Below are 15586 nucleotides of genomic sequence, written 5' to 3'. Positions count from 1 at the left end.
GTTCTGCATATTTAAAAAAAAAATAAAAATCTTGAAATCTTGCAGTTTTTACAGCTTCATAATAGGTTGACACTTCCTGTTCTGTAAAGATCACGTCTCAGAAGTTGTCTGTTTATCATTACAGACAGGATTATAAGGACAGATAATACAGAATGCTCAATTTCAAAATACATGATGGTCAGAGCTTACCTCCTCCTCCCTCCCTGCACAATAACCTCTGTACAGATCAAAGTGCATGCCCACAATACTTTCCCATAGATGTAAGGGAGCCATCTCATTATCCAAAGCATGATTACGATGACAGGTAACACCAATATATAGCGGAAAAGGGATTCACCATTCACAGAGATGATGGTCTCCAATCACCTCATCCCTTTCTCCATACAATGACCTCTGCACAGATAACAGAGCATGCTCACAACACACTTCCCATAAAAGTCAAGGAACATCTTCAGGTTATAGAGAAGGAGAAGCTGAGCAGAATTATAACTTGTATTTTACTCATTGAGGTCCCTGGTGTTTGTATCCATGAGAGTCCAGACGGCAGTCCTACTCAGTGATTGACAGCTATCTCTTTCATACAGGGAAGACGTCAATCACTGAATAGGACTATCCACTGGACTCATTAACTGCAGTGCTCTCCTTGTACCAGGAAACATCATCTCCCGAGGAGACAGCACAAGTATGTGGTGCACGCACAGAATTGCGTGATAGTTTACTGTTGAAGAGAGTGACAAGAAATGAGAGAGTCAACCAAGACCAAGCATGCAGGGCAGGGATTCCCAATTAGGGTCTGAGAATGAGTCAGGCTCAAAACCAGCTACTGGGCATGGGATAAAAGACAGATTTCTCGCAGAGTACTCTACCTGGAGGTACAGTAAGAAGAGGCAGACTCCCTTTAAAGGGGTTGTCGGTGAAAGCAAGTTATCACCTATCGCAGAATAGGTGATAACATACTTACTGGCAGGGGTCCAACTGCTGGGATCCTCACCGATCGGCAAAACGAGAAAGGTAACCCTTTTAAATTAAGAGCACCCATAATACAAGCTCCGGGTTTAGCGTTCACCATGGTGCTCCTCTACATTGCGAAGGGAACCTTATATATTAGCAACGCTCAACCTATCCATGTTACCAAAAGCATTCCTTTTCAATGAGGTTCTGCAGTAGCTAGGGTATTATGCTATATAGTGTGTGTCCATTATTCAGCAGAACTTCATAAATGCACCCCAGACGCTACGGAAAAAAAAAAGACTACTGTAAATGACCCAGACAGGGTTAAATGAAGGCAATAATGTAAAATTGTGAGCAAAATGATTCTTCAAAGCAGAATAATGGGGGAGGGGTAGTAGACTATAGAGTGAGGTATAGGAAAGGAGGGGGGGGGGTGTCCCGCTGATTTCTGGCTAGTGTTCAAACACCTGGCAACCTGATTCAAGAAAAAAAAAAACATAAATCCACCCCCTTCCCCTGTAAAATACTCCGTGGTCCCTGTCCGCTGAACTATGCCATATACTATTATGTACAGTCTGACTGTATGCAGCTTGTTCTGTGAGACCTTACAAACATAACGATTTATGCATTAAAGGGCTTTTTGTCCTCCGATCGCCAGGTTTTACACTGACAATATTGGGACTGGGGGACCCCTGTAGTGTCGGCCCTGGTAACTTAGCATGGACTCCAAGTAGGACATTGACATGATATGGGGGCCATCTGTGCCGTCAGCCCCGTAGACTTCCACAGATGCATAGGTCTCTTATACAGGAGCAAGTTGATACATTGTGATATAAAGTAGTAATCCCCTAATAGAAATGAAATAAAAAAAATAATACAAAAACGTAATAAAAATAAAATATACATATAAAAGTCTGCAATTAAATAAAAATAAACCCTTACTGGTTATAAAGAAACATTTTCTTGGGATACATTGAATAAAATAAAATAAAAATATTTATTTTTGGCCGTCCACACAACCAAGTTAACCTAATCTAAAAAAATAAATAAATAAAAAGTCCAAAGTTATTTTTTTTTCTATATTTTAATATTTGGAAAAAAAGAAATAAAAAAACATCTTTCTCTTGCAAAAAACAAGGTCTACTCATTAAATGGAATCTGACAGCAGGATTTCACCCCAAAAACTATTTATATGTGCATGTAGCTCTTTCAAGAACAAGTCCAACAATAAGTTGCATGTCCAGTCTTGTTCCTCCATTCCTGAGTGATTGAAATAATATGCAAATAAGGCTGAAGAGCTATTTGTAGATCTGAAGCCTCTGTCACTCCAGCTCTATTCCCTGCCCAGCGATGCCATCCTCTGCTTGACAGACAGCTCATTTGCCTGAAGTCACACATCATAGAGGCTGTCATTCAAACAGGAGGAGGTGGAGCTGGGCAGGGAATAGAGCTGGAGTGACAGAGGCTTCAGCTCTACCATATCTCTTCAGCCTCATTTGCATATTAATTAAGACTCTGATTTCTCAGGAATAAAGGAACGGACTGGCCATGTAAATGTATTGCTGGACTTGTCTTTGAAAGAGCTATATAAGCGTATAAATAGTTTGGGGGGAGGGGGTGAAATCCTGCTGACAGATTCCCTTTAAAGGGGGTCTGTCACCAAATTTCACAATACAAACTGCAAACATTATTAAATAGATCTATTCAACCTATCAAGGCTGATGAAATTCCATGTCAAAATGCCTGGATAATCCTAATGAAAGTTTAACTCAATCTCAGCCTACCTATCCTGATTCACAGCTCCTCAGAATCCCTCCTCCCTCCTACTGATGAATCTCCTCCCCAGCTACTCTGAAACACAGTTCCTCAGAGTACCTCCTCCCTCCTCCAGATGAATTTCCCCCCTAGCTATTCTGAATCACAGTTCCTCAGTGACCCTCCTCCCTCCTACTGATGAATCTCCCCCCACCTATCTTGATGGATAGCTCCTCAGTGTCCCTCCCCTGCTCCTACTGACGGATCTCCTCCCCAGCTATTCTGAATCCCAGCTCCTCAGTGTCCCTCATCCCTCTTACTGATGAATCTCTCCGCAGCTATTCTGAATCACAGTTCCTCAGTGACCCTCCTCCCTCCTATTGATGAATCTTCCCGCAGCTATTCTGAATCACAGTTCCTCAGTGTCCCTCCTCCTGATGAATCTCCCCCCCAACTATCCTGATGGATAGCTCATAAGTGTCCTTCCTCCCTCCTACTGATGAATCCCCCCCACCCCAGCTATTCTGAATTACAGTTCCTCAGTGTCTCTCCTCCCGATGAATCACCCCCCCCATCTATTCTGAATTACTACTCTTCAGTGTCTCTCCTCTCTCCTACTTATGGATCTCCACCCACCTATCCTAATTGACCGTGCCTCAGTGTTCCTCCTCCCTGCTACTGATGGACTCCCCCATCAAGTCTGACTGACTGCTCCTTTTGCTGCTGAGATCTCACACAGTTCAGTACAATCTGGTAGTCACTCAAGCTGGGTGGGCAAAAATTTAATACATTTGGATATCCTGCCCTCTCTCACTGTTTAGCTGGTCCCATAAAATGCTCATCTTAATATGTGGATTATACAGCTATACTGACATAAGATTTTCAAAGCAAGCACACCAGTCTCATCAGGTCTATATAATCTATGCAATAATGTATGCAGCTTGTGTATTGTGAAATCTGGTGACAAAACCATTTTTAATTCATTAAGTGAACATCCAACTATGGAAATCACTTGTGTGACAATTTTCTAATATCTCCTTAAGGAGGCCAGAACTTCACGTTTGTGATACAAAGGTCCAAGATATGGGGATGACTTACCACATGATCCAGATTTCTTGTCCACCAGCTTCACATGTCTTGTCTGATTACGGACCTTTGTGTCGGTATTTTCTACAAGGTTTGTCAGGTCGTCGATGATGTCTATAAATAATAAAAGGGGAGAAAAAACGTTTACATGACATAACGGTTATTAGTTTACCCGTGTGGGTAGCTGGTATAAGATTATTATTTATTTTTGCTCGCTTATATAGCGCCATGAATTCCACAACGCTTCACAGACATCATTATCACTGTCCCCATTGGGGCTCACAATCTAAATTCCCTATCAGTATGTCTTTGGGATGTGGGAGGAAACCGGAGAACCCAGAGGAAACCCACACAAACACAGGGAGAACATACAAACTCCTTGCAGATGTTGTCCTTGGTGAGATTTGAACCCAGGACCCCAGCACTGCAAGGCTGCAGTGCTAACCACTGAGCCATCATGCTGTGTATACAGTGTAGATTGTGTGTACACAGTGTAGATGCCCTACAATGGCCTAATTACCGGCATCCTTGCATCAATGAGGAAAAAGTACGTATGTACCATTGTACCTGTATGGAGAGAAAGGGTCCAATCATGGCTGGTCTCATCCCCATGGGTTAGGGCTACCTTCTCTGAAGGAACAAACAAGGGGTGGGCGAATTGGCCCAAGGGTCATGGAGAGGAGGCGACGAAAAAAAGGCTCTTCGTGTCCTGTTTGGCAAAGCTTGGTATCCTTATCTGTGGCCTTTTTGATTTTTGTTATGAGTCCCACCCCTTGTATTCATTCTACTCCACTATGATTTTCTTTTGGAGAAAGAGGATCATGATGAATAACATGTTTTGATTAATGAAGGTCCATGAGCTCCGACCCCCACTAATCACAAGATTTCGAAAGTGATTGGCTGCCAGTCACTTCTATGCAGTTCTTATACAACCAACTAATGTTTCGAAAGCTCTTCCTCAGGTTTATAAAAATTCCACCTTCATTCTTTGTATATACTGATAGATGAAGCATCGTACAGCGCTGTGGTACATGTAGGTGCTTTATAGACAACATAAAATAAATCTTAAGTAACAATCATTTTTCCAGTTATTAGTGTAATGTTTACGAGCTTGCCGACGAGCAATGGGATCCTCCATGTGAATTTGGTCATACCAACCAACAAATGCCCAAATGTTCACTTAAATGTAACTATAGAAAAAAAAACCTTCATAAAACTCGAAATTCTCATCAGTATGAAGAGCGATCTCCAAATAATAAAACCCCAAGCAAATTTCAGAGGCCAAATAAGGAGAGGTTAACATTCGGCTCTGAAATGTATTGCTTTCAATAATAAGAGGATTAGTTCAATGCAATCCAAATAAATCACACCAGAAATTCTGTATATTCAGAAGAGGAAAGAGACTTGGGAAAGCGGAGGGGGCGACCATGTAGTGTTCTTAACCTTTGTGATGCCAGACGGACCCACAATGCACTGCGCAACAATAGTGCGTCCAAGTGGATTAAGTGGTCGCTGTATGTTGAATTGCACAAAAACAGGATTTTTTTTCACTCCAAAATTATACTATTTCGATTTGGTGGAAAACAGAAGTTATGAAGTGATATATTCCCCCTCCCTTTTAGTAGCCATATTGGTTGCCACATAACTTTCCCAGGAGCGGATAATATGAGAAAATGTTCTTTTATCCCAATCTCTGAGGGTATATCTATCATCGCACAAGTATGATTATGATGACGCGGCCCGCCCAGGTCGCTCGTCTTGGTCTCTGCGTCAAGCTCTGAGTGTTTTCCTATTTACGTCTTTGGATGTGCAAAAGGCCCTTCAGGCTGAAAACTTCTCATCACCTAGGTATTCCGCTGTTCACAATACTAACCATACCCGCAGCCTGGAGCTCAAGGATTAACCCTATCAGTAAATGCGAAGGCTGGATTTGATTTGCAGTAGTTAACCATTTTCGATTCCCTTTCTTCTATGCCGGGGTGTGTTGAATAAATAAATGTATCCGGTGAGAAAGACCAAAATATATTTTCAGTATATTGTTACAAGGCCGGTCAATGCAGGAAGACATTCTAACATCTGAACATTAGGCCTTCACTTCGGAAAAACTTGGAAGGTGCTGGTTCTCCTTGGGGAGATCCCAAATGTATGAAAAGTAGAAAGAGAGGTCTCACCATCATACTTTTTTTTTTCTCCAAGGAGCATTACACCAACTGGATCTCAGCAATTTCTAAGAATTGTATTAAAGACCCTAGAAAACAGAACTCTACTGTGTAATAACAAGGAGCAAAAATATATCGGCTCTTGGTTGGAAGCAAGATGGGCTCTGTCTTAGCTACGGCAATGAGAGACTACCTGGTCTGGAGGGATAGGAAAACATTTGTTGAAGGCCTTTCACTAGGAGATGGCTTGTGCTTGACTGCATCCTTCTGCACTTTTACATCACAGGCTTTCAAAAAAAATTGCATTCTTATTTTATTTATTGTATGTTGACTGCATGTTTGTCACAAGGACATTTTTCAGGGTATAGTGTCCTTATAGGATGTCACTCCTCAGGTCAAGGGAGGTTCTTCGCCCTCCCCCTTGCAACCCAAACTTCCTCTTCGGGTGAAGGAAGCTAAAATCTTGATTTCAGCTCCTGTTGGAAACTCTGAGGAGGAAGAGAGGCTTTGCCTAAGTTTCATGAAAGTGAGACTGTCCATGAGGTATTCTGGAGCAGAAGGTGGTGGATAGCTTGTAGGAACCCTTCATTTTCTTTTAGTGAAGGCTTGTGATAGACCTCATCACTTTACACTTTGTTGTGTCGCACATGCACAAAACGATGGGTGCTTCGTATTTGGCGGATTTTCCCAGTCCTGGACAAAGACTGGGTTGGAGAATAATTTTCCATGTGGAGCAACGGGATGGAGATCAGTGGCTTTGGAAAATTTGGTTCTTTCCAAATTAGGAGGTGTTGGCTATTTGCAATGTGACAGACCTGGATCAAGATCTGGCATTTAATAATATTCAACACCAAATTGACAGCACCACCAAAAAAATTAATGAGAACAAGACGCTGACTATGCTTTTCTATGAAGTCTTGGGCGCCTTTGTGACAAAACAATACCTTCATAACTTCATGAGATGGATATGGTAACCTAGTTTTGTCCCAGCTATAAAAAGAAGTCATCAGGTGCGTACACGGGACAAGAAGAGCAAAGCTTTTATGTTTTAGCCTAGTTTTGTTCAAAGCTTTGCTAAGAGGCTCAAAGTTTTAGTCTACCTAGTTAGTTCACCACCCAACCAGATATTAAATTCTGCTACTTTCTCTTTAAGTATCCAACATCATGGAAGTGGCAATCTTAAAAATACATTTGGTTTTCACAAAATGTGGCCGCAGGACAGGCTTCAAGTCGACGATCTTCGCTCTAAATGCGCTTCAAGAAAGTTACAAGGTTTGCATACTCCGCCTGTTATCATTTCTAAAAACTCTTCTACTTGTCCCCTGTGGGGAATATGGAAGCCTCCTTCTTGGCTGTCGGGCCCTGTAGTGATTTGTGCTGTCATACTTGAAGATTATGATACAGAAAAAAAACAAACCAGAAATCTGCTTAAAAAATATTACAGAAGCGTAGAAAAAAAGGTAGATGTCAGAAACTTGTCCAACAAAAAAAGAAAGAATTTATGGATTACATCAACTTTTCCCTGAGAGGGTCCATAGACTAGACCCTCCATCTCATCTAAACACATATAAAGTCCTTAAACAAGAACCCATTATCTAATCTAAAAATCAAACTTATTTAAAAGGTGGATTTGCAGCAGATTTTCACTTCATATTTCCCATTTTGCAGTGTTTACAAACTAGTTCTCCAAAAGAGAAGTACCGATTCTTACATCCCGGCATCAGCGGCTCTTCTTTTGATTAGTCGGCCGACTGCGACCTCATCATTTCATGTCGTGTCAGCCTTACTAATCAAAAGAAGAGCCACAGATGATGTGTGGTAGGAAACAGTTCTCAAGGCCCAGTCCAGTGACCACTGATTACTGATGTGATGGAAAGGGCGCTGTCAATCAATTTGCACCAACTCTACTAAAGAACATACTTTTTCTTTTCCCATGGTGCACTGCCTATAAGTAAATATGAAAATTACCTCTTCAGAGAGGAAGAGGACTTGAACTCTAGTGCCACCTATTGGAAGTAGCAATCTTAAAGGTCAATACCGACCCTTTAACGAGCCTTATCACATGACTTAGGATAAAAGCCAAATAAGAATCTGAACTTGCAGACGAGTGTTTCGAGGTGTTACCCCTCCTCAGTGGAAAGCATGATATCTGATTTGGCTGTACGAGAGGCCTTTGACTGGTGTCTAAGGGGTAATGTCTCTCCTTGTGGAGAGTAACATGCCAGACATGCCAGTGTAAGGAAACTTATAGGCTATGCAATGCTTCTCTGAGAAATTAAATATGCAAATTACCTTGAGAGAGGAAAAGGACGTGAACTCTAGTGCCACCTATTGGAAGTACCAATCCCAGAGGAGCACTGCATAGCCTATAAGTCTCCTTACACTTGCATGTTAGGCATGTCACTCTCCACAAGGAGAAACATTACCCTTAGACTTCAGTCAAAGGCCTCTTATATAGCCAAATCAGATCTAATTTTTTGCACTGAGGAAGGTCAACAGCCTGAAATACTCATCTGCAAATTGAGATTCTGGCTTGGCTTTTATCCTAAATCATATGGCAAGGCTCCTTGAAGGGTTGATACTGATGTGTAGGATTGCAGCTTACAATATGTGGCACAAGAGTTCATGTCCACTTCCTGTCTGTAGAAACAATTTGAATATTTAAATTCCCAGCGGAGCATTGCATGGCCTATACGTCTCCTAACTCTCCACAATGAGACACGTTACCCCTTAGGCCAATAAGTAAAGGAACATTTACACTGCAATAATGTAAAACGCCAGTTCTTCGAGTCGAATTATCTTTTGGTATGCACAAAAAAATCATCCTTCAGCACATCGCTGTATGTAAGCTGGACCTGCGCTGCTGAGAATAATGGCAGCCTATCTACTCTGCCGAACGATCTAGTAAGGGCAATTAAATAACCAGTGAGCATTTTCCAGAAAAGGTAATTGGTCTCCTAGTGTGTTAAAAATTGTGATGAGGTTGATGTCAGTGATAATCTCCGTGCAGTACCGGGACATTAGAAAAATATATATATATTGTTATTTGCTACAAAAAAAAATAAGTTAGCTAATAAAAGAGTACATATCGTGTAATAAGACCACCACGGAATTCTTAGATAACATTGTTTCCACCAGCAGTGCTCCCATGACCACCGCCACTGTCGCAATCTCCCCAATCTGAGCTCAGATGAATTAAGAAATAGGATCTATTTCCGTGGAGTAGTTAATGCCGGATGATTGGCAAATCCCATGGATTGGAGAGATCTGGATTTACTGATGGACGGGAACATGTGAATGTGACGTGATTGACTGGCAGGGTAAATTTGTATTCCATTTCTCACCACCGTGCCAGCTATTCCCATTCCAATACATGGATGTTTTATGAATGTTGTTCTCACTGCTCGGATTACACAATTTCCCCCTATTCTGATTGCCACAATCCGCTGGAACGTGTTACATATGTCTGTCACGGCAGCTGTGCTTTTCTTAGAAAAAAAAATAAAAAATGATTTGACGGGTTCAGTGTAAAACCCCAAGGCAGGTTGTTTTTTTTTTCTTTACACAGATATTTTCAAGATTCATGTCTTCCCAAATATGTCAAACAATATCTTAATTGCCTGCTTTGGGCCAGAACTCTTCATAGTCCAAAGTCCAATCTTGCAAGAGGTATAAATGATAAATAATAATAATAAAAATGACATTACATAACCACTGCTCAAAGCATTACTGTGCTTGATCAGCCATATTGAAAAATTAGTGCTCCTCGTATTTCAGGAGACTTTACAGAATAAGAAGTCCTGTGTGTACATGACTTGAATCCCGCATTTTTCTTCACTTTGGGCTTTATCTCTAATTTTCAGCTGCCTTGCTTGCTAGTGTTTTGGGACTTGTGTACAATGTGTCCCATGCTCAGTACACACAGACAAGGGAGATTCCAACTCTCCTGTCTTCATGTAGTACATGTTGAGAAACATACACATGAACAAAAATATACAGCAGTACTGGACGGTGTAACTGTGAATCCAGCTCTGTTGTGAGATAAAACACTTAATAAAAGGCAGAAGCATAGAAGACATTATACAGTAGTACTGTGCAGTTTCTCTGAGTCAAGCACTCTGGTGAGATAAACCAATGACTAGAATGCAGCCACAAGGAGAAGATTATCCCGCAATACTCAGCAGTGTAGCTGTTAACCCAGAACTGGGTGACAAAACATTTACATAAAGCAGCAGTATGGGTCTGTATATGGCTGTGTCTCTATCAATCTGTTCTTCTTTCCCCCTACTTTAACCATTGACTTCAATAGGCAGCTGAAGTCTAATCCCTTAGCGAGCTGTCTTGTCTTGAGCAGGACAGACTTAAGCGGTATTTCAGAGTGAATGATGAGTTCCAGAAGCAGTGGGAAGAAGTGACTCATAAGAGGAGAAAGAAGAAAATTTCTTTGAAGATATATTACGAAGTGTCTTATGGTTTGTTGATATGGCAGTACCAATAAGTGGACTTATTGGACTCATTATACCACGAGCAGACTGAGGCTCATTAAGCCAAGGTACAGAGTACAATCGACCCCTGGTCTTCTCCATTGACCTCCTTGAGGAGGTTTGAATCTTAATAAAGGTCACCATGTCATGGTCCCATAAATTGTATCTTCTGAATGGAAGTACAAATTACACCAGAATGAAGTTAGTAAAACGCAGCACATGCTCTTAGCCTGTGGAGCAATCAGCAATAGTACCAGATTGAACAGACGGTAATTGGAGTTCATAAGCACGATGGTTCAGTGGTTAGCACAGAAGCCTTGCAGAGCTGGGTTCCAGGGTTCAAATCCCACCAAGGACAACATCTGCAAGGAGTTTGTATGTTCTCCCAGTGATTGCGTGGGTTTCCTCAGGGCTCTCCAGTTTCCTCCCACACTCCAAAGACATACTGATAGGGAATATAGATTGTGAGCCCCAATGGGGACAGTGCCCAAAATGTCTGTAAATTGTCTGAATAGTAAAGAACTGCGGAATATGTTGTCGTTGTATAAGTATAAAGATTATTAGTATTATAAACAAAGCCAAGGAGTCAAACCAGAAGTCGAAGTGATAACCGTGCCTGGTAACCAGATACGAACCAGGAGCGTAAACCAGACACAGAGCCAAGTGATAAGCAGAAATCCCAGGTGTAGGAACAAGCTGGCAATGGAGAAGACTGTTGACAGAGTTCTTAAAATGGGTTGAATCATAGAGAGATAAAGGAGGGGTCGACTGGAAGAAGTGTTTTATTATTTTTATCTACTCTATTCTACTTTTAGGCTATTTTTAATTCTTGGCTCCCTTGTGCGTCAATGGCTTCTTCTTAGGTACAATGCCTATTGGCATCGGTGGTAGTCTGAAACATACACTACCTACATATTCATTAGAGGATCTGGTTGCTGCTCTATTTCTTGCCAACCTTTACACTGCAGCTCTGTTCCCTTAAAAAATCAACCCCCCAAAAAATAATTTTAAATGGTAGATGAGTACAAACCATGATGCCTTGTTGCCTGGAAGGTGGTTTAGAGAGTTTGCTTTGACCTAAAATATGGTTGGTTGGCCCTACGGAGTGACCGAAAACTGAAACTCCAGAAAATTACTCCTGACAGACCAGTGACTTCTATAAGAAAATAAAAGTGGTAATGAGCGACATGCTTATATAATATGGTGGTAGAAGGATACATCGCGCATGGCTTCCAATACTAATATGCCGTATGCTAAGTGTATTGTATGGATCCGGGCCAAGACCACCATATTAACACTCCCAGGGCACGGCACAGCACCACTCCAAATACTGGCTCATTCTCCCGGTGCCAACATATGCAATAAATTAGACACACAATGTTATATACATATTATTTTAACTGTTTTCCTTTCAGGACTGGGAATTAATTATTATTCATGAGCGAGTTCAGGATACATCAAGTGAAAATATTTGGTTGTACGACTTCAGCTCAGTAATTATTCAACCTCGCAAAAGTTTTCAGTGCTCGTCCCGGCTGCTTTGTGTCGCGTGCCAAAATGGCTTCAGCTCGGAGACTGTGAAGTATATATGCGGCGCTGATAACTCTATCATTTGTGAGAATGTTTTTACTAGACATTTAATAGCTCCGGGGCCGTAAGAGGAGAATTCATTAAAAAAAACAAAAAAAAAAACGACATAACTGAGCACAAGGCAGGGGTGATTATTTTGTGGGTGACCCAAAAGTGCCCATAATAGCTCACTATGTCAGACGGTGGGCAGGTGGCACAAAAGACTATTATGTCATGAGATTTCTTATAAAGGCAGTTCTTTTTAGGAATGTAAGGATTAACGTGATTCATTTAGATGTTTGACATGTTCTTCAATCCCAGGGTGGGACACATGTTCTCATAGAAGGGATCCAACTCGGTAAGGAGACTTACTTTTACTTTTAAGGCAATGCCCCATCAGCTAAAAAGCTAAATAACTCATATCAGCCAAACATGGGCGCAGATTTGGCTAGTTTTTAGATACTCTACAGATTCTTCTATAAAAGACGTCATCAGGTTTTCTTTGGAGGGAGCTCTCTTTACGTTTACCATGCCTTCCAGTTGGTCCATTTTCCACTGGACTGTCCCTCAAACGAACCTCTCACGTGGGTCATGTGGGCGCTCCAGGGCGGGGTTTGATAATTGGGATTATAATATTGTGCATTTGTGTTTATGACATGCCCCAATTAGCGAGTCTGACAGCATTCATTCACCAATGCCAATAAGGGGGCTGGTTTTGCCACATATGTTCCTCCCCTATGTGAGCCCTCTCCGCCTTTCAGCAGAGCCTCACAGCAGCACTGATAGCCACATCTGTATAGAAGCCACCATTGCAGACGCCATCATATGTGATGGAAAAAATAATGCAGCATAGGTTTTCTATTCCGGCAAAACGACGGACCCCATGTCCGAACTCAATGGGCCACGCTGAAAGTCAATGGGCGCCACTGGGCACCGTTATTGATCATCCAATACTGTGTCTGTTTCCAGGGGTTTGTTTTTTTATATAAAGCCACAGAGAAGAAGAAGAAGAAAAAAGAAAAACCGCTATCCCTTTCAATACTAGTAAAAATAAAATCTTTCCAAACAATCCTGGTTATCAATGGTCAAAGAAAATACTCTTCTGGCAGCAGCTTATCTGAATTTAAAGCATCTAAACCTCATCTCACCCCAAACATTATCTATCGGAGGAAAGTCAGGAGTCCGGGTTCATACAAATATTTATCTAAATGGGGGGCCTTAAAGGTCAGCAACATTTCAGTAGGCATTCAGAGTATGTGCACGGCGGGGCAGTGTGCAACAACTGCAATCATAGTTTTTTTTTGTCACGATCTGTTGCTTTATTTCAGTTAAATTCATCTTTTTATAGATATGCAAATTAGACTGCAAGTGCACTGGTACGTGTATTCGCGCACTTGCAGTCCATGGCTCAGTTTCACTTCTCCCCGCCCGGTGCTATGCTGAGCTTGTTGATTGACGATGAAGACAGAGTCCTACCATGGTAATTACCATATACCATGGTAGGACAAGCCCCTCACTGTCATGTTACTAGAGTTAAGGTGCTCGGTACTAAAAAAAAAAAAAAAAAAAAAAGAGAAAAACAAAAAACAAAATAAGAATATAAAAAAGGGGACGTCCGCATAATTTTTTATTTTAGGATTTTTTTCCCTAAGATGGGCCATTTTTATATCCGACTGGTCCAAAGTTGATCACAGTGATGTCGATCTATCTGAATCTTCCTGTTTGAGATCTTTTTTTTCCACATGTACTAAAGGTGAAGAGTAAGACTAAACCAAAAGTAACAACACTGACATCTACTGGATGTAAAAGTCAACCTATCACATCAATAAATGTACATGCGTGGATAAAAAAAAAATAAAAATTAAATCAGATGTTAAAGGGAAGCTGAAGGTGAAAAAAAGCAATAAAAGTATCTTGCATCATGATTAAGTTCTTCATCAAACTCCAATAAAAGTGGTTAAAACGGAAATAAAAATAACTTCCGTTGTCTCCTTTATTTTTCCGGAGGAATCTGTCTTATTTCCCCCTTCTTCTACTGAGCGCAGAGACTATAAGAACATGATATCTGAGAAAAGGATCAGGGTTTATGCTTTACCCTCTTGTTTTAACTGTAATTGATATTGAGCACAACCAACCCCTTTATTAAACCATGTCTTTTCAGACATAGCAGTCAAATGTGGAGAAAACCAAAAACTGAAAGGGCCAAGACTTTCCTCTGGATTTCTACTCAAATACTAAAGGATTCAGGTTCTTGGAAAAGGTCTAACAAATGGACTTAAAGACTTTATATATATTGTGACATGCAGAAGTAGCGCTGTTGCTTTAAAAGAATCCAGCAACTATTAGAAGTAACACAAGCACATGAGACAGGAAGTGTTGTGCTCCAGAAGCATCCAGCAACTAGAGGGGTTAACACAGTCACAGGAGAAGGGAAGTTGTTTAATGTCTGGATGGAGCCAAAGAGAAAGGTGGTGTGTGTGTTCTGTATCTCACAGAAGTGCCCCTGCAAGTGAAAAGGATTCAAGTCAGGAGTGAAGCTAAGCACAGGTCAGGTAGAGTTCGTGAACTAGTAGTGCAGAGTATTGTCAGGCAGAAAGATAAGGACTGGAAGGAATGGTGTCACAGGGATCATCTCCCTCAGCAAACCCTCCCTCCCCCTCATCTCACTGTGCTGTAAAGAATGTTCATTAATGTGCCTTTGCATTAGAACTGTGCTGTCCTGTACTACTGGGAAGACTGTGAACTGCTGTGCTGCTAAGGAAACTGTACTGTTTGTCACTGGAGCCTGTTGCTCATAAGACTTAACTTGCACTTTCTGCACGGCTTCTTATTAAATGCTACTGTTCTACCGTTTATGAGGAATCTTGTTTCTGTGCCTGAGGGTCAATACCCCTGTGTGCCTGAGAGAAGCAGCAGCACATGGTCTATGGTCGCCCTGAGTAACGGTTCCCCTAGGATTCCAAAGAATTCATGTAACCTGTCTCGCCCCTATCTGAACCTAGCACCTAGCGGAGTGAATGTAACAATTTTTTTTTCACGTATTGCTGTTTTCAGTTCCTTTAAAGAATACCTGCAGGCTTAATTGTCAGTTGTCTCTGAGATAAAGGGTGGATCTATGCAGCACACTATTTGATTGGAAAACATCATACAGCAACACTGAGCAGTGTAGCTGTGACTCCAACATTAGAGCGAGATAAATATTAGACAGCAAGAACAGCATGAAGGAAATTATGCAGCACTACACCTCCCAACTGTCCCAGATCATGCGGGATAGTCCTATGTTGAGGGAGAAGTGTCCTCAGCTGAAGTCAGACTTGTCATGGCCGTACATGCTGCTGTGATTGCTCAGCTTCTTAGTGCCGGCATATGTCTGTGCTCTGCACAACATTACAAATACGTTAATTCTCTGCTTTCCTTGATATCTGGTCTTCTCTGGAATTCAAACTCACACCATCTATCATGTCAGGCAGCAGCCTAAGCTGTAAGTCACAGGCTGTATTGCCGATAGGAGAATTTTCTGTGGCTACATCTCTACATGCTTCACTTCTTTACAGGCACATTGTATTGGTACACAGAGATACA

At 41.4% G+C, this 15586-nt stretch overlaps 1 protein-coding gene across 2 annotated transcripts in view; it reads right to left on the bottom strand.

Annotated features, from left to right (window-relative positions):
* Positions 1–15586, bottom strand: part of STX8 (syntaxin 8) — a 247172-nt gene that overhangs the window by 60088 nt on the left and 171498 nt on the right. For both annotated transcript variants that reach the window (XM_073680981.1, XM_073680982.1), the window contains exon 7: positions 3805–3906. In XM_073680981.1, the coding sequence (XP_073537082.1) occupies positions 3805–3906 (102 nt within the window). The remainder of the gene's footprint in view (positions 1–3804; positions 3907–15586) is intronic.

Source organism: Phyllobates terribilis, unplaced genomic scaffold (genome assembly GCF_046119375.1).
Source record: "Phyllobates terribilis strain yellow unplaced genomic scaffold, ASM4611937v1 Scaffold_5__5_contigs__length_657084704, whole genome shotgun sequence".
Lineage (NCBI taxonomy): Eukaryota > Metazoa > Chordata > Amphibia > Anura > Dendrobatidae > Phyllobates > Phyllobates terribilis.
This window is presented reverse-complemented; position numbering and strand designations above follow the sequence as displayed.